General features: G+C 46.4%; 1 protein-coding gene across 4 annotated transcripts in view; it reads right to left on the reverse strand.

Annotated features, from left to right (window-relative positions):
* Nucleotides 1–25,294, reverse strand: part of LOC119187751 (protein bicaudal C) — a 125,261-nt gene that overhangs the window by 24,112 nt on the left and 75,855 nt on the right. For all 4 annotated transcript variants that reach the window (XM_037435825.2, XM_075878834.1, XM_037435824.2 and 1 more), the window contains 2 exons: nt 16,955–17,356; nt 272–437 (listed from right to left, as the gene is read on the reverse strand). In XM_037435825.2, the coding sequence (XP_037291722.1) occupies nt 272–437; nt 16,955–17,356 (568 nt within the window). The remainder of the gene's footprint in view (nt 1–271; nt 438–16,954; nt 17,357–25,294) is intronic.

A 25,294-nucleotide genomic window follows, 5' to 3' on the forward strand; every position in this document is an offset into this window, starting at 1 on the left:
AACAAGAAAGTAGCAAGCACAGATACCTTTGAATTGACTACCCAGGAGCAAAGCACAAGTGTGGGTCATGTAAAAGATGAAAAAGAAAAAAGAAAACCTTTCTACATAAAGAAATCAACTCTTGCCCCCCCCCCCAGAAGACAAAACTCTGCGCAGCAAACAAGTTGGGCATTAAGGAGTTGAAAAAGTATATCTATGACATGCAGTGACATGCAGGTATGGCTGATCAGAAAGGAACACTAAGTATTTGCACTGAAGATGAAATTCTTACGATTCCCTTGGTGAGCAGTCATGCTCTTGGGAGAGATGTGTGGGTGAACCATGACTGAGGGCTTTCTTCCAGGTATCATCCTCTTCTCTATTTGTGGACTCTTCCCACGTGTAGCAGCCTCCATCTGCATTGCAGGGCTGGTGCCCCTCATCACAAGATCCAAACCCTGCAACAACAACTGCAATGTCTCACTGCAAGCTAGAAAAAAAAAAGAAGCACAAAGTATGGCAGACATTTACAATGGCATTGGAAGCATTCTACAGCAAACTGTACCATAATCTAAAATAACCAATAACCAAAAAGCAGTCTCAATATTACAGCATGACTTTATATTTTTGCAAACGCAAGTATAGACAGCCAGTCACTATACATTTTCACAATCCTACCCCTAACGCAACAAAAGCTTGAACTACAGCAAAAGAGTGCACATAAAACCTTCGTTGAAGGCATGGTCAACTCCATGATAAAAATCATGGACAAAACATGCAGCCCAGTCATTCAAGCTGTGCAGAATTGAAAGCCTGTGATTTAAAAAGCCAGCTCTAAATTTCTCACGACCTTGTCCTTGCACCCACTACAGTAGACTGAAGATGGGGAATGTGGGCCACATACTATATACAATATATGCTGTGCAAAGAGCCAGCACTGCTGCAAAGAGGAAATGCAAGGCCACTTTTTAAAACTTTGTTCATGTAAGGCATATACTACATAACATTGATGCTATAAATTGAGAATGATAATCCTTACTTTAAGAAAGCTTCTGTAATAAATAATAATAATAATATAATTAATTGAAAGACCGAGGCTGCTGGCATGCTTTCGCGATCATTGACTTTCGACATGGCTGCAATATATAATGCGGCAGCAGCATTTCAATAAGCTCCTATAAAAGACTTCATCGCTCCAGCTTTAATTAGCTTCTCTTTTAAATGCGTTTAGTGAAAAAAAGGTAACGAAAAACATGTTTTTTTTACGCTGCCTTCCTTATTTCTACAAAGGCTTCCGAGTTGCATATAAAACCGTTCAGCACTAGCTGAGCACTGCCCCTGATCTCCACTTAAGGGCACTGGATTGTGTGGGCATGAAGCCACTGGAAATCACCAGCCTTGTACCAGAAGCTAGCACCAGCTTACACTAATCTGCCAGTTTCATTTTTTTTTTTTAAACAATTCCTGCCTGTTGGGTTGTAAACTGCACAAGCAGACTGAAAAAAAAAAATGTTTCACATGAATCATGTCTATTCATTTTATTAGAGAATAGACATCAGCTGACAGTGGGTATCTCCAGCATTTTTAAAACTAAAAAAATTAGGAGACCCTAAAGCTTCGCCTTTAGGAGTTGAACGCAATAGTGACAGACTGTTCCCAGTGTGTACTTCAAGCACTTAGCGCATGAAACCTTTTCGAATATCCGATGTGCAGTAGCGTGTGTGCCTTTTGTAGTGGAGTACCAGCTTTTACCCACGGAGCTATTACGATAATCACATGTTCCGACTCCCGTTGGCAATGGACTCTTGTACCACACATTATTACTGCAATATTGCATGTTGCATTGTGAAGCATGTATACAGGGCGTGTGCGTTTGTGAAGCATGAAAGCTACTTTCACTGCATTTCAAAGCAAAGAAAGTTCTTTTCATTGTTTTCACAGGCAGAGGTTTGGCCATGTGCTAGAACATCCGCTTGCCACGCAAACGACCCAGGTTCGAACCCCACTCGGACCTTAACAACCCTAGTTTGGTTCCCACTCTGCCACAGAATTTTTTATCATTTATTTTATTCATATTGTTCGATTTCTTAGTCGCGCACAAGATTTTTTATTCACAACCAACGATGTCGACGCAGGAATTTCTGCGAAACAAGTTCTTTAACGCTACCGCGTTATAAAGTGAACTCTAATGAGAGGCAGAGTGCCAGCATAGTTAAAGCAAAATGAGGACAAAGTAGCTGGCTATATTTCAGGCACTGAACGTCTGACACGCTTGCCGAGTAGAATGTTCTACAGGGAATCTCACCGCAACATCAAACATGTCACTAGTCTTACGATGTGCATATTTTTGTATAGTATTAAAACTTGGTTGCATCACACTGCAGAGACTGCCACAGCTGCTCTGAATTGCCATTTTTACTGCCTATTCAATGACAGTCTCTCAGCCATGGTATTGAGTGTTCTTGTGGTTGCACCAAATGGTGGAGCATGCAGACTGTACTGTCGACTGCTATGCTATAGTATAGTGCCAAGAACATAGAAATATAGCAGTAGGACATTGGCAGGACCACCTGCTTGCACTAGTTTTAGTGGTAGTACATGTGTTGAGCAGCTCTGCACTACATTTTAAGAAGACACACAAGTCTAACTGCAATTCTGCCTTTCTTGAATCAACTCAACAATGTATATTTCTTGTTTTACACAGACAGAAGTGAAAGTTGGCCTAGTTGGTGGTTTATGCTTGGGATGTAAAAACGGTGCATGGCTGCCAACCGATTGAGAGAAAACGACTTTTTGCCCATTGGGACAAATGCACTAGGGAGGCGATGGAGACATAAGGAGGGAAAAGTGCTTGAGTAAGCCGTCTGTGGCCCTGGGTGAAAAGGAGGTTCGATACCTGAGTTTGGAACAAATAGTTTTTATGGACTGTTATGCATATTTTTTTGCCAGTAGAAGGGTTTTTTTTTTTTATTTCTCGAGTGTTCACACACGTGTCACTTTTCACCATGATAGGGTCTTTTTTGTACCCCGTTTGCTCTGCTGTGCAGATGCCAAGGTTTTTCATGTGACTAGGTTGGCTAATTCATATATGTACATGTGCCTTCCAATAAATTTTAGTAGAGAGATCAGCACCCTGTCATCTCTTGTGTTCTTGTCTTTAATTTGGGATGTAAAAACAGTGCAAAAATAGACATGCGCACTTGAGGACAGACAATGCAGCATTTCTGAAACCTTTCCACCGCAGGCAAAAACAGAACAGTAAAGCGGGTCCCAAAAGTGAAATAGAAGCGATAGGCAAATCTAGGAGTCAAACATGCAATGACTGTGCATATTCTGAACAAAAACAATTACAGCACAAAATAATGATGTCAAGCATAAATGTCTGACCTCTTTCTTGAAGTGTACTTTTCTGGTCCTGGAACACTTTTCCAAAAATTGTCAAATGGCTTCATCAAAGTAGTTTATTGCTTCGCGAATAGAATGATGGAAAATTTTTAGGATTTGTCAAGTACGAGTGGAGTAGCTGGAACTCGTTGCACACTTTAGGTTCTTTCCCTCCTTTCGTACCAGCGAGTGTTGAAAGCTACGTGGGGGATGGGTGGGGAGTATGACTAAAGGGCAAGAAGCAACATTTGCAAGTGTGTCTCATGATCTTGAGCACTTTTTCTGAACGCGTGGCTTACCTTCAATGCAATTGTGAGTGCAGCGGCATCTTGTGGCAGCTATGGTAACTTGGCAACACTCAATGTTAAAATTAGCCTATGGCCGTGCACTATGTGTTTATGGTGCAGCCATTCAGGTATATGGCATCATTTTTAGAGAGGAAGCGATGTGAAATACACCTCGGTAATTAAATGTCAATTCCAGGCAGTTTCCTGTGCTATGTTTGAAACTTTCTGCCACACTAAAAAAGTGTTACAGAGACCCTTTAAAAAGTGAATTTAGCCAAAATTTACCTCCATTTATGGCTGCCATTTGTTCTCATTTTTTTCTCTAGCCAGGACAAGCAAGTGAAGCCATATTAAAGATAAAAATTCGGCAGATCTTGCGTACCATGAGAATTGTCACGAGAGGCATGTGGAGCAAAAGTGACTGTGGTGCAATTTTTTGTTTGTAAAAACACTAAAAATTATGCTAAAAATGTGTGCAAATGTTGTATACACAGACATTTATGTTGAACAGTCACATATACTTTATACAACCAGATGTTTGAAGTTGCATATTGAGAGCAACACAAGTATTGCTAACACCAGAAGTGGTAAGCTGAAATGCAGTGCTTGTGCTTGAGAGAATGGTACCCCTGGATTGTGCTACGTAGATCAACTTCAGTGGATGGTGCTTAACTACAATTGAGTCAAACTCAAAGTGATGCCTGTATCATTTGAGTACATATGCTTATAAAATTACATGGTCTGCACTAGCACTGCAATAACATTAAAGAGCTTGTTTCACTCTTTAGTAGCGAGCGAAAAATCATCGTGTGCATGACTGAAAAATCGAGAAAGGTAGAAATAATTCCTGGTCTGAAGGAGAATCAAACCCGGGTCGTTTGCATGGCAACCAGGTGTTCTTTCACACAGCCACGTGTCTGCTTAGAAATAGAGTGAAAATAATTTTCTCTACTTGGAAATGCAGTGAAAGTAACTTTCATGCTTCACAAACACATGTGTCCTGTATACATGCTTCACAATACAACATGCAATATTCAAATAATAATGAATGGTACAAGCGTACATTGTCATCGGGCATCATATCATGCGATTATCATAATGACTTCATGGTTTAAAGCTGGCCACCCACTACAAAAAGCACGCACATTACCATGCCTATTTAAGGCCATGTAGAAGGCACATTGCAAAATTGAGAAGATTGCATGCGCATAATTGCCAGTGGTATAAAGCATGCTACCCATTACATACAATGCGTACATAGGAAAACGCTTCGCTGACACAAGCCACTTTGAACTTGATCAATTGTATTATAGTAATCCACAATTTAAACTTCTCGAGTGCCATCATACAACAAAAAGTATGCACTAAGACGTTGAAGTACCCTCTAGGGCAGGATATCGCTTTCGTGGTCAAGTCTTAAAAGCATAGCTTAAGGGTCCTCCATTTTTATGCCAACATTACGTTTGCATAGGGTCTTTCTTCAAAGCAGTTCCGAGACCTGGTGAAGCTCGGCGGTAGTGTACTCGATTGCCACGCAGAATTCTGGGTTTTGATTCCTTCTGGGGCCATAACATTCTTTGCGTTCACTGTGTCAATGCTACCGGTGTCGGTTTCACAAAGAAAGCTGTTAGGAGATCACAACAAGAGTCGTTTTACTGGCCGTAGTTGTCTACCACCGCTGCCCTTAACTACTACTGCACGAAAAAGGGAATAAAAACCAAGTAAATAAAAAACGCCAAGGACACAAAAGTATTCAAAACCAGGTTGCCTGCTTGCCAGCGCAGTGCTCTCAAATGCCGACTCCAGGCAGGCTTCATGTCAGGAAAGGAATCTCGTTAGTATGCGTAATAAAGCATTTCAGAACAGCAAAGGACCAACCAGGCATCACACAATGCAAACTGTAACTAGTGGGTCGTCGAATGCTCACACCCAGAACAAAAGCCAGAGCACAATTCTTAATCGGCGTCAGCCATGGCATAAATAAAATTGGACAAAATTTATTCCAAGTGTAGCGAGTACCACGCGTCTGCAAAAAATGATTAATGGCATACTAGATGCCACCCTACTGCACGGACATTATGTTAATTTACAGTGTTTTGGTTAACTTGCAACTGTGCTCCCAAGTAAACACAGATATCCGCTGGCTGTCCATTATGAATACAAATGTCCAGCCGTATGAATATCTAACACTGATAGCCAATGAACATACTGTGAAAATCTATGTCCGTGTGGCTGTTTTCTGGACGTTTGAACTGGATCTCCGACCAGACTAAGTTTTGAACGTTGCCTGGCTGTCCATATCGGGACATGCCAAGAATATGTGTATTTGCTTATCAATTAATGTAAAATTAAAATTTAGTGAAAATATATATATAAATCTGCCAAATACTGAGTGACTTGTAAAATTTCATTAAAAATGCTACTATAAAAATCCTTTTAACTTTGGCACATGCATTTGATCCCAGGGTGCCAAATAATTTTGCTTGATGTGGCAAAACAATCTAGTTGATTCAATATGTGTATCGTATTGCCGCGATACATTGTCCGCATTCAGATAGAGTGCCCTTCACCGTGCCGCAACAGAGACCGTGGCAGCACGTGCACCTGGCCAGACCCAGCTAGCATGCGTCACGCACTCTGGGTTCTGGTGAGAAAAAAAAACGGGTTTTCCAAGGTTTCTTTGGTGTTCGACGGACTCTTAGTTTTCTCTCCCAGTTAGTTTAACTTGTGGGCGCAGGTTCACCCTTATAAATAAGTTTCTTTTACAAGCCTCTGTGCTTTAGTATCGCTATATTTCTGCTGGAGGTGCTCAGTATGAATCGAAGCCCTATGTTTGGAATACAGCGTAGCCCCCTACCATTAGCGAGTCAATCCTGTGGGGCCGACACCTGTGCACCAAAGGGCCAGCCGTCGTATTCGAGGTCACTCACCCTACTTGAGCCCTCTTCACTTCACGCCAAGAAAAACTTCCAATGGACGCCGCCACTATGACCACTCAGGTAACATCGGCACACATCATGATCAATCAGGCTCACCAGCTGCCAGTATTTCATGGCGACTCGTACGAAGACGTGGATGATTGGCTGGACCTCGGAGAGTGGGAAGTTTGAATGATAGAGACGACAGAGAAGCTCCGCTGGGTATACTTTGCTTTGGAGGCCTTTGCAAAGACGTGGTTCGAAAACCATGAGACCACTTTGCGTACCTGGGATGAATTTCGGCGAGAAGCGCTGGCAACTTATGCCAGCACCGGTCGCAAAGAAAAGGCGCAGGCTGCTCTTGAAACCTGAAACGAGCTCACCAACGAAAGTGTCGCAATGTACATAGAGGAAATGATCCGCCTGTTCAAGCGTGCGGATTCCAACATGGCTGAAGATGAGCAGCTGCGTCATCTCATGCGTGGGGTGAAGCAAAAGCTATTCGCTGTTCTCGTCCGCAACTCACCACGCACAGTTGCAGAGTTTCATTCCAAAGCGACAGCCATCGAGAAGACACTGGAACAGCGGGCTCGGCAGTACAATCACAACATAAACTGTGGCCCTGCCAATGTCTTCTCGCGAGGCCTGCGGAGTGACATGCAAGCCCTGCGAGAACTCATCGGATCGGTGATCAAGGACGAGCTCAGCAAGTTGCAAGCACCTCACACTGCAGTAGCACTGACTGTCGTCAACGAAGTGCGAGATGAACTGGGGCAGGTCATACGGGAGCCGGTGCGTGAGCCACAGCCAATCCGATGCATCCCAACGTATTTGGAGGTACTCTGGCAACCCGTGGCGCACAGCAATGCCGCAGTGGCAGTGGCGGCTCCTTACCCACCGACAGTGCGCAGCACTCGTCCCCCCCGGAACCAATGGCTACCTCCTACCTGCCACTAACACGCAGCGTAGCTCGCTACGTGGATCGAAGGCCCCGAAAAAATGACATCTGGCGGGATCACGAGCGCAGGCCTAGAGTGCCTAGAATATTTCTCCTAGTGTCGTGAACGGGCCGGCCGAGGGGAAATGGTATGCGATACAGCCGCCAGGTGGCAGTACCGCTCTCTGGCGCGCTGCTTTTTCGGCAAGCTGGGAAGGCAGCAAGCCGGAGCAGACGCTTTGCGTTGAAATTGCAGTGGTGGTTTCATGGCTTAGCACGTGATTGCCTTGTTATCCTGTGTTTTCCATGCAGACTGTAAATAAAGCGTGTGAATTTGAACGAAATGTATGCGAGCTCTCTGCCTTGTTGAGATTTTGTGTCCTCCTGACGTGCCGCCTCTTCATAGATTGGTCGCTCGCGCGTTACCAATGCTACTTTTTAAATTGCGGTAATTAAGGGGTGGCCAACCGGGGGCTCCCAGCGGTACGACTGTTCAACACAAAAAATCACATATTTCTCTCCTCATCCGCGACCACCATTCCCTCCCGTAGGCGCACTTAGTGCCAGCGGTAGGCTCAATTTCGCAGCCACAACAAAGAAGCAGATCGTCGGCCCTTTTCAGCGAAGCGAGTGCGTCAGTTTCGGTGCTGACATAGTGCTCTTCCACATTTATGCCGCGGCAGTAAGTACTGCAAAGGTACCCATCTGCAGCACCTACTTCCTTGCTTGACGAAAACACTACGTGTTTCAACACGCAGACGTCACCCAGCACTGTATTGTAGTGCCATGCGAAGCACAATGCTTCTGGGTTACTGGGCAAGCAAATTTTGCTGCAAAATGCCGACGGCGGCGTTATGCTGTGAAACGGGTGCGGCGCCTGTGCTGTTTCCTCGCCAGCGGCAGCATCGTCACAGGCCTGGGAAGTCGTGGGTTCATTCGGCGCTTTGCGCTTAGCAGGCGGAGCTGTGCAGTCAGCAATATTCCTCTCTTTTCTTTTTCGAGGCACTGGTTTAGTCAGGTAAGCGGGGCCATCCGGGAAAATGGTAGGAACGGCGTCCGGCGTTAGCGATGGTCGTTCACGGTCGAATTCGATGTCCTCACCGTTGATGACATGCTTGAAAGTTCTTTGGATGTAGCGATCATCAAAATGACGAGAACACACTACACAAGTTTCGTCTAGAACTTTGTCACCTCTTTTGATGTTTCGCGCCCATTCTTGAAGACGAACAGGGTCTGCCGGAGCCCTGAACAGAGACACCTTCTCTTTGAAAGACTTGTACCCGCCTTTGCACAATGCACGTTCTTCCTTTTTTTTTTTCAGGCATAGTCACACACAATCGCTGCACGAGAATTCACGGCACATATTCGAAACGTAGCGAGAACACGCTTCACCACACAGACAAGTCGCCACCCGACACAACGTTGAAAGGCCTGGCCGGCACGCAAACTGACGCGCCAGTTGCAAGTAGCGCCCCCTAACGCCGAATCCAAATCAATTTCCCAGCCGCCGATGGGGAAGGCGCCTGTTCTTGACACTAGGAGAATATTCTAGGCACTCTAGCAGGCCTTTGTGTTTCCATTGCGGAGAAGCAGGTCACCTGTATAGGTTCTGCCCTTACCGACAGGCTGGATTAAGGGGCTTTTCATTGTATGCACCATGTCCTCGAAACGGTGAACGGCCAGCAGAGATAGAAGAATACCTGTCCACGTGCCCAAGTCCACTTGCTCCACGCCAGCATCAACAAAGATTACCATCGCCCATGCGTTACCGATCACCTAGCCCTTGTGCATCTTCCAGTCAGCCTGGGAATCGTTCTCCAAGCCCACATCAGGAAAACTGAAGCAAGCGACCTGTGGAGGTGAGGCCGCTGATAACGACAGTTCTGAAGATACTTCAGAGTTTCAGGGTGATGATGCTATGTTTGCAGCAGATAAGAGCAGCAGCATAACGATTACTTCCGATTTGTGGTTAAAAACCAACGAATACGAGCTGAATGCCTTAGTTGACACCGGCACTAATTATTCAGTAATGAGTCGCAAAATGGCAAAGGAACTGAAAAAGGTTGTGATGAAATGGAGTGGGTTGCAGATACGCACGACAGGTGGTCACACTATTACGCCCCTTGGCAGATGCACGGCCAGGCTCGAAATAAGAGGCTTTACTTTCTGGCAGTACAAGTCGGCAAGGCATGTTTAAGGGTTCGAACCCGCGACCTGCGGGTCTGCAGCCGAGTACCTTAGCCACTAGACCACCGCAGCGGGGCGTTCATGTCGCGTTGCACGTATGTATGCCGAGTTGGTCTCCGAGGCACGAAGTGGCAGAAGGCAGATTTTTTTTTTTTTTCAAGTGCACCCTTGTCGACATCAACAGGAATAAGTGAAGTTATAAAGGATTACTCTTCTATAAGAAACACCAAAACGTGGCACGATCCCACCACTGTTTTCGGCCGAGATTAGCACAGCAAGCAGCAGCAACCCGACTCGCACGGCATAGATAAGGTCAGTGTTATATATGTGTTCTTTAAGTCTCATATAGGCCATATATCTATTATATGTGTTAACTATTGCCCATCATTTGTATAAGCCCTGCTAATACGTGGCATGTTTTCAGTTCTTAATTGGCTCGCATATTCCTTGCTATTAACAGATTTAGGATGAGCATGTGGTCAGTGCCTCTGCACTTTCTTTAGAAGCGTGTGCTACAACCAATAGTTTTTTCTCCTGTGCGTGTCCGTATGTACGTATTGCGGTTACTAGAATAACATTGCCATAAACACGCACGAGTTGGGTTTGTTGCTAATAATTTATTCAACCCCACAAAGAAGCAATTGCTGCCCCCTAAGAAGTCTTCGAACTTGAAGGTGGATGGGCATGAACACTAAAATTTTGTAAGACTACGTACACACTTTCATAATCGTGTCTGCTGACTGCAAGTTATGTGCTTCTTAGCCTTTGTATATGTTGATAATAAAGGTTCGATCGTTCTTGAAAGACTACTTGGACTTCATTTTTTTTGAGAATTCTTTGCAGCAGAAAAGCTGCCATGGAAAAAAGACTGGCCTCTGAGCCTGTGTTGGTACGTTATTCACATGAAAGGTTTTTCTTCAATAAGCACTAGTTATATACACACAAACACACACATATATTGTAGTGGGGAAGAGGGAGAGAGACAATATGTAGTCCGAGAGCCTGGAAAACGACTACGACGAAGAGCTAAGCTCGTGACAGTGACTGACGCCCCTTGAACCAAGCAGTTGGTTTTAGTCAATAAACCTTATAATTTGGTGGAGGTGCTGGGTAGTCTTCGAAGCTGGATCTACGAAGTCGCATCTTACCTCCAGTGCCAGCAATGCCGGAAGAACCCTCTACCCAAGGTACCTCGCAAGTTCCCACCGATCTTCAGCGGCACTGACGGCCAAGACTATGAGGAGTGGCCGGCTACTTACTACAAGGTGAGCGCAGCGAACAAGTGGGACGATGCGGCTAAGCTGACCTATGTAAGCTTTTACTTGTCTGGTGTCGCTAGTCTGTGGTTGCGCAATCACGAAGCCCACATTGCCAACTGGGATTCATTCAAGGCCTCCTTTTCGCAAGTCTTTGACCGCCCTGCTGTGCGAAAACTCCGCGCAGAACAACGACTTTGTGAGCGCGCTCAACAGCCAGGAGAGACCTTTACCAGCTACATTGAAGTCTGTGTTGACTTGTGCAAGCGAGTAAACCCAGCGATGCTTGATTTTGTCGGCTTCGAGCAAATCCTCAAGGGCATATGCGATGACGCATTCCAAATGTTAGCCAAGGACCCACAAACCATAGCCGATCTTGTCAGCTTGTGCCACAGTTTTGACGAATTGCGCAAGCAACGCGCCCAAACACGGCGTTCTCTGGAACAACGCGACTCGATCGCGGCCTTGACTCTCGGAGACCAGAATGACATGTTGGCTCGCATAAAGCAGTTCGTGCATGATGAGGTCGCTCGGCAGCTCTCCATTTTATCGAGCACGCCCGTGCCAGCACAAACGCATCCTCTGGCCCCAGATCATCTGGCCCCGGCCATGAGGCACGTCATACAAGATGAGGTAGCCGACGCTTTGCCTTTCGCTCGTTCACCACCTCTGGAGGCCACACTTGACGTATCCACAAGTCGTTACAGCCAGAGCACCTTGACAGCCCACTTATGCTACCTCACCGGTCCCTGTCGGGTCATCAATTCCGTTCAGCTGGCCTATTGCGGCATTTCCGAATCAGTGGCGCACCGCAGACAACCGCCCGACTTGCTATTTTTGCGGTTATGCAGGACATGTGGCTCGCTTGCGCTGCCGCCCTCTCGTTCACAGCGACACCATGCAATGATCGTCGCACGATTCTCGGTGCTTTAACAACACGGCACGTCAACAAGGATCCTCTTCACCCGACTGCCCTCCTTCAGTCAATCATCGATTTCTGTCTCCCTGACGTCCTTCCCTGTCACCTATGCGCCGTCGACACTGCCCTTCAGACGCGGAAAACTAGATGCCGCAGTTCCGGAGGCATGAACTCCGTTGTCGAAAAAATCAAGTCCTCCCATTTCTCCGACAAACCTCATCGATGTTTTTGTGGATGGTTACCGTACCCTTGCGCTTGTGGACACTGGTGCTGCCGTTTCAGTAATTGATTTAAAACTTTGCCGCCTGCTTCGGAAGGTTACCACGACGCCGAAGGGATTGTCCCTCTGTACTGCCAGTGCTCACCATATTCGACCATCAGCTGCCTGTACCCCCCGCGTTCTCATCCAAGATGTTTTGTATACCGTTGAATTTCTTGTGCTACAGGCGTGTTCTTATGATGTGATCCTCGGCTGGGATTTTCTGTCTCGTAATCATGCGGTGATCGACTGTGCTCGTGCTGAAATGGCCTTCTCTGCGTTGTGTGCCTCGTCTCCGGAATTTCCGTTGAACAAGCTGTTTGTCACCGACGACATCGACATATCATCGACTAGCGCAGCCTTTGTTCCCGTGTCTTGTGCCGATGTGTCTAGTCGCAAGAGCCTCACGTTGCTGTTTGCAGTTCTAGATATTTCAGCGGGCGCTACCAATTGGTCACAAATCCCTTGAAGTCTCCCACAACCTAGCGTCGCGGAGAATGTATTGGAACATTCCAAGACTTAGACGTTTCCTCCATCTTCGGCCTTGACGGTGAAAGTGATTTGCAGCTTAATGCACTGGCGCTATCTGCCCGTTCACCTGTTCATGAAAACATTTGTTTGGCCCCTCAATTGATGGTGAACTTGAAGAACCACACCGTAAAAAGCTTCTAGAACTTCTTAACCAGTTTCGCGGCTCGTTCGATTGCGTTCGGCCTAAGGACGTCTGCTGGCACACCGTTGTCCATCACATTACCACCGGATCCCAAGCGCCTCTGCGACAGCGTCCCTACCGAGTATCTCCTGTTGAGCGTCGTGTGATCACCGAGCAAGTGGCCGACATGCTTCAACGTGGCGTCATTCGGCCGTCCAGCAGTCCCTGGTCTTCACCTGTGGTACTTGTGAGAAAAAAGACTGCTAGATTCGCTTTTACGTCGATTACCGCCGTTTAAACAAAGTCACGCTTAAAGACGTATACCCTTTGCCGCGCATCGATGATGCCCTGGACTGCTTGCAAGGCACTGAATTCTCATCACTAGACCTACGGTCCGGTTACTGGCAGGTCCCCATGGCACCATCAGATCGTCCAAAAACTGCTTTTGTGACGCCCGATGGGCTATACGAATTTATTGTAATGTCCTTCAGCTTTTGTAATGTGCTAGCCACATTCGAAAGAATGATGGATAGCGTCATGCATGGGCTAAAATGGAAGACATGTCTTTGCTACTTGGATGATGTTTTCTCCCAATTTCGACAGCTACCTCCATCGTCTCAGCGAAGTCTTGAGCTGCCTCACAAGCGCAGGCCTTCAACTAAACATCAAGAAGTGCCACTTTGGAGCTCGACAGCTCACAATACTTGGCCACGTCTCAAAACATGGCGTCCTCCCAGACCCCGAGAAGCTTCGTGCTGTCGCTGAGTTCCCGAAGGCTACGATTATGAAAGCGCTTCGCAGCTTCGTCAGCCTGTGCTCATACTTTTGCCGCTTTGTGAAGAACTTCGTTTTGATAATCGCACCACTGACACAGCTGATCACTGGCTATGTACACCTTTATGATTGGTCACCAGCATGCGATGATGCTTTTGCAGCATTACGCCATCTCCTTACTTCACCACCTATTTTACGCCACTTTTACTCTACTGCTAGGTGCACAAGGATGCCAGTGGCATAGGACTTGGCGCTGTCCCTGCTCAATGCAAGTCTGGCTTCTCGGAGTATGTAGTTACATTTGCCAGTTGCACACTAACCAAGGCAGAGCACAAATACTCCGTTTCCGAAAAGGAATGTTTAGCCATTGTTTGGGCATTACCAAAATTTCGTCCTTACTTAAATGGACGCCCATTTGATGTAGTTACAGATCACCATTCACTCGGTTGGCTCGCTTCATTGAAGGATGCTTCGGGCCGGCTTGGACGTTGGGTGCTCCGTTTACAGGAATTTGATATTCACGACATTTACCGCTCAGGCCGCAAGCATACCGACGCAGATTCTCTTTCTCCTTCGCCTCTTCCTTAAGCCGTTGCACCTGTTTCCTTTGCCGAAGTTACCATCAACAGCATCGACACCACTGACATGCCATTGGAACAACGCAAGGACCCTTGGATAGCCTCGCTCATCGACGTTCTCTCGTCTTCGGTGACACCAGGCCAGTGTCTACCTCGTGCACTACGTCGGCAAATTCCCCATTATGCAATACGGGATGCCATGTTGTACTGTCGCAACTATCAGCTGGATGGTAAGAAATGGCTTCTTGTTATACCTCGCCATTTGCGCGTACTTCCACGCAGACCCTCAAAACGCACACGCTGGCGTTTTGAAAACATACGACCGGCTTCGTCAGCGATTTTTCTGGCGTGGAATGTACTCTTACGTTCGCAAGTACATACACTCCTGCACCGACTGTCAGCGACGGAAAACAACTGGTCATGCCTCTGGCGAATTACAACCATTGCCGTGTCCAGCTCGGCCGTTTGATAGAATCGGCATAGACCTCTACGGACCACTACCTTGTACTCCTGCTGGAAATCACTGGATTATTGTGGCCGTTGACCACCTAACCCGTTACGCTGAAACCGCCGCTTTGCCAGCTGCTGCTGCTGCTCGTTATGTCTCCTTGTTCATCTTGCGTAGCTTTGTACTTCACCATGGCGCGCCACGCGAACTGCTTAGCGACCGTGGGCGTGCAATTCTATCGCAAGTAGTTCAGGAGCTTCTCAGTGAGTGCAATATTATTCATCGCACCACTACAAGCTATCACCCACAGACAAACGGTTTGACGGAGTGCTTTAACCGCACGCTCTGTGATATGCTCTCTATGTACATATCCTCCGACCATTCTAATTGGGACTTTGTGCTCCCTTTCGTGATGTATGGGTATAATATGGCCACGCAAGCAACTACTGGGTTTTCACCTTTTTTTCTACTGTACGGACGTCAGCCCTCTTCTACACTTGATACGATACTTACCGCCCAGATGCGTCAGAATACCGCCCAGCCTCCGAACTTGTTCAGTGTGCCGAAGAGCGCCGCCAATTAGCGCGTTCATCTACGTCCGTCGCACAAGGTCTCGAAAAAGAACGACTTGACCAAGACAAGCCTGCTCACAGCTTCCCCGTAGGCTCATCTGTATGGCTTTCGGTTCCATTCCAGTCCCCCGGCCTCTCCCAAAAGTTTGCACCCAAGTACAATGGTCCGTACCGCATCATTGAATGCATGCACCAGTCAACTACGTCGTCAAACCAGTGACACCTGCCGATGAAAGACGATGTCGTGGATGTGAGACAGTCCACATCAGCCGCTTAAAACCTTACTACGACCACCTTGTGCTTGCTTTGCCGTGAGTCGCCAGGATGGCGACTCTTCACCACCGGGGCAAATGTAGTGGGGAAGAGGGAGAGAGACAGTATCTAGTCTGAGAGCCTGGAAGATGACTACGACGAAGAGCTAAGCTCGTAACAGTGACTGACGCCCCTTGAACCAAACAGTTAGTTTTAGTCAATAAACCTCCTTATAATATATATATATATATATATATATATATATATATATATATATATATATATATATATATGTGTCCATGTTGGCTGTCCTGAAGGGATGTAGAGTGAACGTACAAATTTCAAATTTGTTACCTTTGTACATGTGATTTACGTTTATGGTACATACAGTGTACATACGCAGACTTCTGATGGATGATTGCAATATATAAAATGTATGTCCCGTTGTAGGCCTACCGGATATATGCGGTTACTTGGGCTTGTAGCAGTCACCCAAAGAGTAAAAACACCACTAGAAAGGGTGCTCTTCTACACAGTCTACGCAGGCCTGGCGATTTCTTAACTATCTCGCATTTAAATTACCATTGTCTGTTCTTTGCATTCCTCTGTAGATATAAGCTGTCAAGCACATGGCACACACCTGCATATTGTCAGACCCCTTCCTCCAGACACATTGTGCACATACCTGTATACCTGTGGTATACAGGTATGTGCACAATGTGTCTGGAGGAAGGGGTTTGATGTCAGATGCAATGAGATTTTCACATTAGTCATGTCACGACCAGACAGTCAGAATCGTCAAACCCTCTTACCCTCCTATAGCAATATTAGTCTACGCCAAGTTTAGGAGCTGATCACGAGAGCAACCAGATAAATGGATGATAAATAGATAGACGATGGATAGATATATAGAGAAGAGCTCAGTGTCTGTAGTAAGCAAAGAAATGAGTCACATTTAAAGTATGCAATTACAAAACAGCTTAAAGCACAATGAGCAGCTAAGCACAAGAAAGCTTCCAGGACAGCCAACAGAATTTCAGGTGGCTTCATATTCTCACACCTTGGGGAGCAGGGATGCGCTGTCCAACTATTTTAGCAGAGGTCGGAAGGCATGGCATTAGTGGCAAGGCATTAGTGGCAAGGCATTAGTGGCAAGGCATTAGTGGCAAGGCATTAGTGGCCCAGTGCAGAGTTCTACAATGCTCTGTAACAGCTGCATTATAGGAGCGGTGCTACAATTTCTGGCAAAAATTAACCTCTGTTCTTCTAGATTTATATAAATGTCTTGCCTCCTCAATTTATTTTTACCTATGCAATTTAACAAAAATGTGCACCGAGAAAGATGCTCATCATCGCACCTGTGACTTAACTGCGAAACTATATGCCCAATACCTCAATGTTTAGTATTTGTGTGCCCACAACTGTACAGTTTTTGCAATAAAATCCAGGACTGAGCCTAAAGGTGAAACAACGGCTGTTAAGGCAAAGCTGGCACCCTACACTAGATGGTCCGACAATATGAAATAAAAAGAGGCAGTAGCTTGCACAATACCATAGCCGCTGTCCATGGCACTCTCTTGGGAGCTGGAACAGGAACGAGTGCTTGCATTGTGACCACAGGAGCCACTATGGTCAGGACTTGGAAGCCTCTCTGAACTAGTACTGCATAATGAGTGACTACTGTGGGAGCATAATCCAGAGGGCTCAAATGGGGGTGGCTTCTGTCCTCGAAAACCCAGTGACAGCTGGCTCAAAAGCAGAGGGAGCAGTGCAGCCTGCTGCTGCTGGTAGTGATGCAAGGGAGCAGAGACCATTTGTGGTGCAGGGCTCACAAAGGAACCACAATTCAGCAACCCGTTCCAAAAGAGCTGCTGCTGTTGCTGCCTGGCAGCGGCAGCCGCCGCCACTGCTGCTGCTGCTGCAGCTGCCGCAGCAGCCTGGTGTTGACTAGCAGCTGCAAACATAAGCAAGAAAGGAATTACAAGGAACAAAGCAGGAAATACAGAATGTGCTGAACAAGTGCATGTAATAGACGTGCTTATAAATATTTCACGTACACTATTCTACAGAAACACACCATCACTTGCAAAATTACAAAAACCTGTCACTCTAGTCAAAGGTTGTGCATATTTACAATAAACATGCAAACTTTTAAAGCTTTCTGACAGCTGCTTCTCTGCCAGATAGAGCTAACAAAGCATCATATAGTTTTGAAACACTTAAATCTATTGCTAATTAACAAAAATTAATAGCTAAAGCAGTAAATTTAGAGTATGTATAAAAAGTTATTTTTCTCACTTGCCATTAGTTTGCAATGGCAATGTGAAGGAGAGAGTCAGCAACTTTTGGCAGTTAACCACGAAATTGTAAAGCCTACATATTACAGCACTATGTAGTATGAACTCACTTATAAGGAAATAAAACTTCCCATCTGTAAAAATACAGGGTGTATTCTTGGACGATACAGATTGATGATGTCTGTGTCCCAAAACAAAACAAGAGAAGCTCTTGGAGCCTGTTATGAATCCATGCTACTCTGCTTACACCATACCGATCAGAAAATTTGGAAAAACACCACGTATAATCAATGTGCAGTGAGCATTAGAGCAAATTATGTTATCTAATGAGACCCCTGTAAAATGAATGCCACAGACTACAAACTACATGTACTCTTATGTAAAAATATGTTCACAGGTTATATGTATTCACTTTTAGAAAGAATTCCCAGACCAATTCAAAAATAGGCATTCTAAAACTTCGACTAACCACCTCTATGCAATGTAGCTAACGGTGGTTAGTCGAAGTTGAACAGCAGAACCTTTGCCACAACTTCAGGAGTGCTTTTGTCAAAATTGGTGCGGTTTTCTTTGTCAAGCGAGTATGTTAAAAAATTCAAGCGATTAACTTTTTTCAGAGAAGTGGTAAAGCCATTAGTTCCAAAAAGTATGTAAATGTCTGCAATACAAAGCACAAGTTCACTAAATTATCTGTAAAAAAATATTTCTAATGACAGAAAAAAAAACATCTTTAAAACATGTGTGATGATGTTTATTCGAGCAGAGAAGTCGCAACGAGGTTGCAACGAAAAATGGCCGAACGGCAAGTCTGGCAAAGGCGGCACAGGCTCTCATGCAATCGAAGCACGGGGCTTTGTTATCTACCGAAGGCGCATACGAGTTGGTGCGTATGCTCCACTACAATACCCTCGGGGTGAAGAGTATCCATCCTGGCAACTCGGGGAGTAGGCACAATGAGGGGGTCGTAGTAGGGTTCGAGATGGTCGACGTGTACGGACTCGCGTCCTCGACGACGCAAATCTGGCGATTGTGTTAGTGGCTCGATGATGTAATTCACCGAGGAGGTTGCATCAATGACGCGGTATAGACCATGATACCGGGCCAGAAGTTTAGAAGACAGGCCAGGAACGTGCGGGGGCACCCAAAGCCACACAAGGGAGCCAGCACGAAACGTAGGAGCCATGTGGTGAACGTCGTCATGTCGAGTCTTTTGTAGACCTTGAGCCTCACTTGTCAGAGACCGAGCCAACTGACGGCTGTTTTCAGCGTATCTGGCGACTTCCGAAAGCGGGGAGCACTCGGATGCATCAGGGCGATACAGGAGTATAGTGTCGAGTGGGTGGGAAGGTTCGCGGCTGTACAACAGAAAGAATGGGGAAAAACTGGTAGTCACGTCGCGGTGTTACAAGCGAATATAACAAAAGGTAATACAGCGTCCCAGTTAGTGTGGTCGGAGGCGGTGTACATCCTCAGCATGTCGCCAAGTGTGCGGTTGAAGCGCTCAGCGAGACCATTTGTCTGTGGATGATATGCGGTAGATTTCCGGTGGATGATGTTGCATTCAGCGAGGATAGCTTGGATGACCTCCGACAAAAACACTCGACCCCTATCACTGAGCAATTCCCGCGGAGCACCATGGCGTAGAATGAAGCTGCGGAGAATGAAGAGTGCAACTTCGTGGGCGGTCGCTGCCGGTAGAGCTGCAGTCTCAGCGTAGCATGTCAGATGATCGACGCCGACAATAATCCACCGGTTTCCAGAGCCACTATATGGGAGGGGGCCATAGAGGTCAATACCCACGCGGTCGAATGGCGAGCCCGGCAGGGGAGCGGCTGTAACATGCCAGTAAGGTGCCGTGGAGGTGTCTTGTTTTGTTGGCAAGTGGTGCAAGACTGAATGTATTTCTGCACGAAGCGATACATTCCTCACCAGTAATATCTTTGGCGCAGCCTTTCGTAGGTTTTCAGGACACCTGCGTGAGCACTTTGGGGATCTGCATAGAAATTCATGCAGATGTCAGAGCGCATATGAGTTGGGACAGCAAGGAGCCAGTGCCGACAACCAGGCATGTAGTTGCGGCGGTACAGAATGTCTCGTAAGGAAAAGTGGGCTGCTTGCCGGCATAGCACTCTCGTAGAAGCGACAGCAGACGGATCAGCAAGGTAGTCTACTAACAAGGCAAGGTATGGGTCTTTACGCTGCTCCGAAAAAGCATGTCAGTAGTGTCGAGTGGTGACAAGGTGGTAAAAAGGGGTGACAGAGAAGTTGCATCTGGTGTTAATGGCGATCGGGAAAGTGCATCGGCGTCCGCATGCTTGCAACCGGAACGATATACGACACGGATGTCGTATTCCTGCAATCGAGGTGCCCAACTCCCCAGGCGTCCGGACGGGTCTTTCAAGGTGGACAGCCAACATAAAGCGTGATGGTCTGTGACCACGTCGAAAGGACAGCCGTAAAGGTACTTTGTAAGCGCCCAGATTATGGCCAAACACTCCTTCTCTGTCACAGAGTAATTCAATTCAGCCTTCTTGAGAGCACAGCTTGCAGAAGCGACTACGTATTCGGTTTGGGTGCCTTTCCGTTGTGCCGAAACTGCACCAAGACCGACGCCACTTGCATCTGTGTGAATTTCTGTGGCAGCAGTGGGGTCGTAGTGGCAAAGAATAGGTGGAGAGGTCAGCAGGCGGCGCAGCTAGCGAAAGGCGTTGTCACATGCAGGCGACCATGCAGATATACCTTTGCTGTTGGAAAGCAGACTCTTCAGAGGTGCTATGATGGACGCGAAGTTGCGCACGAAGCGACGAAAGTAGGAGCAGAGGCCGACGAAACTTCTTAGGGCGTTCAGTGATGTGGGCTTTGGGAAGTCAGCGACAGCTCGAAGCTTATCAGGATCCGGAAGAACACCGTCTCTTGTGATGACATGTCCCAAGGTGGTTAGCTTTTGTGCTGCGAAGTGGCACTTCTTGGTGTTAAGTTGTAGGCCTGCAGAAGTTAGACACGTCAGAATCTCGTGGAGGCGAACAAGATGTGTCGGGAAATCAGCTGAAAAGACTACGATGTCATCCAGGTAACAAGCAAGTTTTTCACTTATGGGCACGCAAGATGGTATTGATCATGCGCTCAAATGTCGCAGGTGCGTTGCAGAGCCCAAATGGCATGACTAAACTCATAGGCCATCCGGCATTACAAAGGCTGTTTTAGGGCGATCACATTCAGCCATTGGCACCTGTCAATACCCAGAACGCAGATCCAAGGATGTAAAGTACTCGGCGCCTTGTAAACAGTCAAGAGCATCGTCTATTTGTGGTAGCGGGTAGAAGTCTTTCTTCGTAATCTTGTTTAAGCGGCGATAGTCCACGCAAAATCGAACCGTGCCATCTTTTTTCTTTACCAGAACCACAGGTGATGACCAAGCGCTTTGAGAAGGCTGTATGACTCCACGTTTAAGCATGTCAACTACTTGCTCCGTAATGACGCGGCGCTCTTCGGCGGAAACGCGGTAAGGACGCTGTCGCAGAGGCGAATGTGAGCCGGCGTCAATAGTATGAGTGACAGTCGTGCAGCCCAAAGCAGGTTCTTGCAAGTCGAAAGAAGAGCGAAACTTGTTAAGGAGAGCAACAAGTTGGCGGTGATGCGAGGAGGGAAGGTCTACGTCAATAGCATTGTCAAAGGCTAACGAACTTGATGGCTCAGACACATGAGTGATTGTGGCAATGTGACATGGGGCTTCGTCGGGAAGAATAATATCAATGATATGGTCGACAGGTTGTACATATCCCAAGGTTTCACTTCGAAGTAAGCTAATGGGGCAGTTATAGTGGTTGGTAACCAGCATTACGGTTAAACCAGACGTAATTGTAAGAACGGCAAATGGGAGAAGGATACCCTTGCATTCAGTAAAAACCGGAGATGGCGTGAACACCACCGTGGCATTAGGTTGCACTACACATGAAAGGCTAATAGGGACTGAAGCTTCCGGAGGCAAGGTGATGTCGTCGTCAGCGACGAGTTTGCAGAGCAGAGGAGAACGGTCGGGCGATGGAAATTCACATATTGGCACTAGGGACACTTCCGCACGGGAACAATCGATGATAGCTTCATGACGTGATAAGAAATCCCATCCTAAGATGAGGTCACGAGAGCAAGATGGTAGAACAAAAAATTGGACGATGTACAAAACGTCTTGGATGATGACGCGCGCCGTACACACAGCCGAGGGATGAATGCATTGCGCGCTAGCCGTGGACAGCACCGTGCCACAGAGAGATGTGGTCACTTTCTTCCGTTTGCGACAAAATTTTGCGTTCATCACAGAAACGGCGGCCCCAGTATCAATGCTAGTGTGATGACTCCCTCAACATCGTCATCAACAACATTTTGCGGCGAAAATGGACGCCTTGACGATTAAGCAGAAGTTGCAGTTCTTGCCTCCGGAACTGCACTGATTAGTTTCCCACTGGTCCACAGTGGTCGAAGACGCATAGGCGATGGCGAACGGCGATGGGGGGATGGGAAACGAGCAGTTGATGGGCGACGATCCGAGTCCGAGTGCCTCTGTTCATATGCAGATGTGGTGGCCTGCTGCAACGCATAGGTAGGAGTTCCAAAGGAGGCATACACAGGTGTGGAACGGCGGCGGCAGAAGCATGCAACGTGGCTAGTGATGCCACATGCGAAGCAGATGGGACGGTTGTCATGGGTGCGCCACTCATTAGGTGGACTGAAAAAGCGAGGTGGGGGTCTGTAAACAGGAGGCGAGGCCGGATGAGGTGGAGCCGAGAAGGAGACTGGATGCGGTGGGGGCCGCGCGACCACAGCTGCATAGCTGAGAGGTGTAGGTGGCACAGGCGGAGCGTAGTTGACAGTTGAGAGATCAGGTGCTACAGATGTGCGTGGGTAAGGCACCGGCACTGCAGGGAGGACATGGAAATTTCAGTGCGTATGGCCTGCTGAAGTGTCGAAGGCAGGCTTGCGGTGGGCGCGTTGCTACGCGGCAGCAGGGAGAGCTGTTCGGCGACTTCCTCTCTGATGAAGTCTTTGATCTGGTTGGACAGACTTTCTTGGCGAGCGTCGGCATTTGCGAGTGCGACGGCCGAGATCGAATCTGGTGGTGGAACACTGTCGGGCGATGGAACGCTGACGGCGCAATTCATCGAAGCTCTGGCACAAGCTTACGAGGATTGCCATCGTGGTCGGGCTTTTCGCTAGCAACATCTGGAATGCGCCATCCTCAATACCCTCGAGATTCTGCCGAATTTTCTCTTCTTCAGGCATAGATGGGTTAACACGCGTGCAGAGGTCAAGCACATCCTCAATGTAACTAGTAAACGTCTCGCTAGGCTGCTAGGCTTGGTGGCGTAGACGCTGGTCAGCACGGAGCTTTCGGACCTCTGGTCGGCCGAACGCTTCAGTCACGAGGGTCTTAAAGGAGGACCAGTTGGCGAAGGCGGTTTCGCGGTTGGTATACCAAAGCTTAGCTACATAAGCCAAGTAAAAGATAACGTAGGCGAGCTTAGAGTCGTCGTCCCACTTGTTCCTGGCACTTACGCATTCGTACAAGGAGAGCCAGTCTTCGACGTCTTGCTCACCACTGCCGCTGAAGATTGGTGGGTCCCGTTGGCGGGTAGCGCCGGGGCAGGTAGACGGGGCAGCCGATGGTGCTGGCTGGGCTGGGATTGGCTGGTTGGCGACTGCGTCAGTCATGTTTCGTGGTGGTCTCTCGGCCAACTTGCGAGAGCGGAACTCCAGGTCTGCTTGGGGATCTCAGCAGCCTCCACCAAATGCGATTATGTTTATTCGAGTAGAGAAGTCGCAACGAGGTTGCAACAAAAAATGGCCATACGGCAAGTCTGGCAAAGGCGGCCCAGGCTCTCGCGCAATGAGAGCATGGGGCTTTTTGTTGTCTACCGAAGGCGCATACGCGTCGGTGCGTACGCTCTACTACGCGTGGCACATCCTTTAAATGAATAGCAAATTTCTTACTCTCAGCAACATTGAAGCAATTTATATGGCATAAATCTCTTTATAAAACAGTTTTTTGGATGCAGCAAGGACGCAAAACCATACAGTGATACTATACAGAAGTTATGAGGGCATATGACATGAGAACCCAAAGAGGCACTATTGTAGCATTTCGCAGCTACAAATCTCCCTTGAATAATGTAAAAAAATGATAGTAATATAAACTAAAGCGTCATTCTGAGCTAGTTGGCAAGTTCACACAAGTATAAAAAAAAAATAGGGAAGAAGGTTGAAAATGCAGTAGCATGTCCTAGAAGAAAATGTCTATGAGTAATGAAACTAACAGTTCACAAGTGAATGCTACAGACAGCAAACGTAGTGTGCAAGTATCCGTTCACAGTTTCTTGAAGAGAATATGGCTATGCTTATTTAATGCATAAACCTAGGCATGTGCAAATAGTAAATTTTAGGGTCAAAGAAAAATTAAAACTGAATAGTGATTTTGGCTGAATAATTTCGAATCGAATTCCAACAGTATGTATCACATATTACAAAAGAAAAATTGGCATGTTAGTCATGACAACTAAACTATTAATCTGAATACTCTTTGTAATTTGCACAGGCCTTGTTTCAAATTTTATTCTTTTTGGTTCAAAGGAAGTGTGAACTAAACAGTAGCAAGATTTCACTTTTGGCAGAATTCAAGTGATGACCTGGAAAGCATGTTACGTTTTAAAATTTACCATACTTATATATAAGAAGGTATAAGAAGCTTTTAAACCTAAGTGTAGAATACAAAAGTGTACCATACAATTTAGAAGAAACGGATTTTAATGGAAAGAAAACATAGCATGAGTTTTCTAGGGCATCGGTCACGGCTAAAATTAAATTCAAGCACATTTAGGTACACGACGCAAAGAAAGCTGGTATGTCCCAGATTGTCAAACAAATTATGGAAAACAAATGCTACATCATGTCTGACCATCCTTACTTAATTCTCAATTAAGTGCCATATACTTTCTCACTTGAAAGCTGTGGACGTGTTGATCACACATTTCATTATTCTCAGTGGACATGCACTTTGTTTATAGTACACGACGAGGTGTGTTTGAACTTTTTTTATCTTCCCTAGTGAATATTTCTAATGCGTATTATTTGTATATTATGTTTAGAGTGTGTAGCGACTTTTGTCAAATTTTGTATATTATAGATAAGTTCCATGTTTCAGGTACAAGTTTTTTTTCAATTATTTTAATCTTAACATTTTTTTTTCTGAAAGCTGCAGAAATGCTTTTTGGATCGATTTATGTTGAGCGATGTCTTTCACACAGTTTTTTTTTCTGTACATAAACCTATTTATGCATTGTAATTTTGATTTTGCCCGTCCACTGTTTGTTGTCAAAGAAAAGCGGGGGGACACAGACATAAAGCTCCATAATGGCTCTGTGAGGGGTGTTCCTGTTATCTGTACAATGTATACATGCAAAATATAGTTCAATTAAAAAAAATGATGAATCCATGAGGTGTTCATTTAACCTTGAAGTGAGACTTATTGGCAGTGCGAATTTCACCTTGATAAGCATTTTCATAGCTTAGCAACCCTTCATTGTTGTGAAACCACCGTTGCAAAA

This window comes from Rhipicephalus microplus, chromosome X (genome assembly GCF_043290135.1).
Source record: "Rhipicephalus microplus isolate Deutch F79 chromosome X, USDA_Rmic, whole genome shotgun sequence".
Lineage (NCBI taxonomy): Eukaryota > Metazoa > Arthropoda > Arachnida > Ixodida > Ixodidae > Rhipicephalus > Rhipicephalus microplus.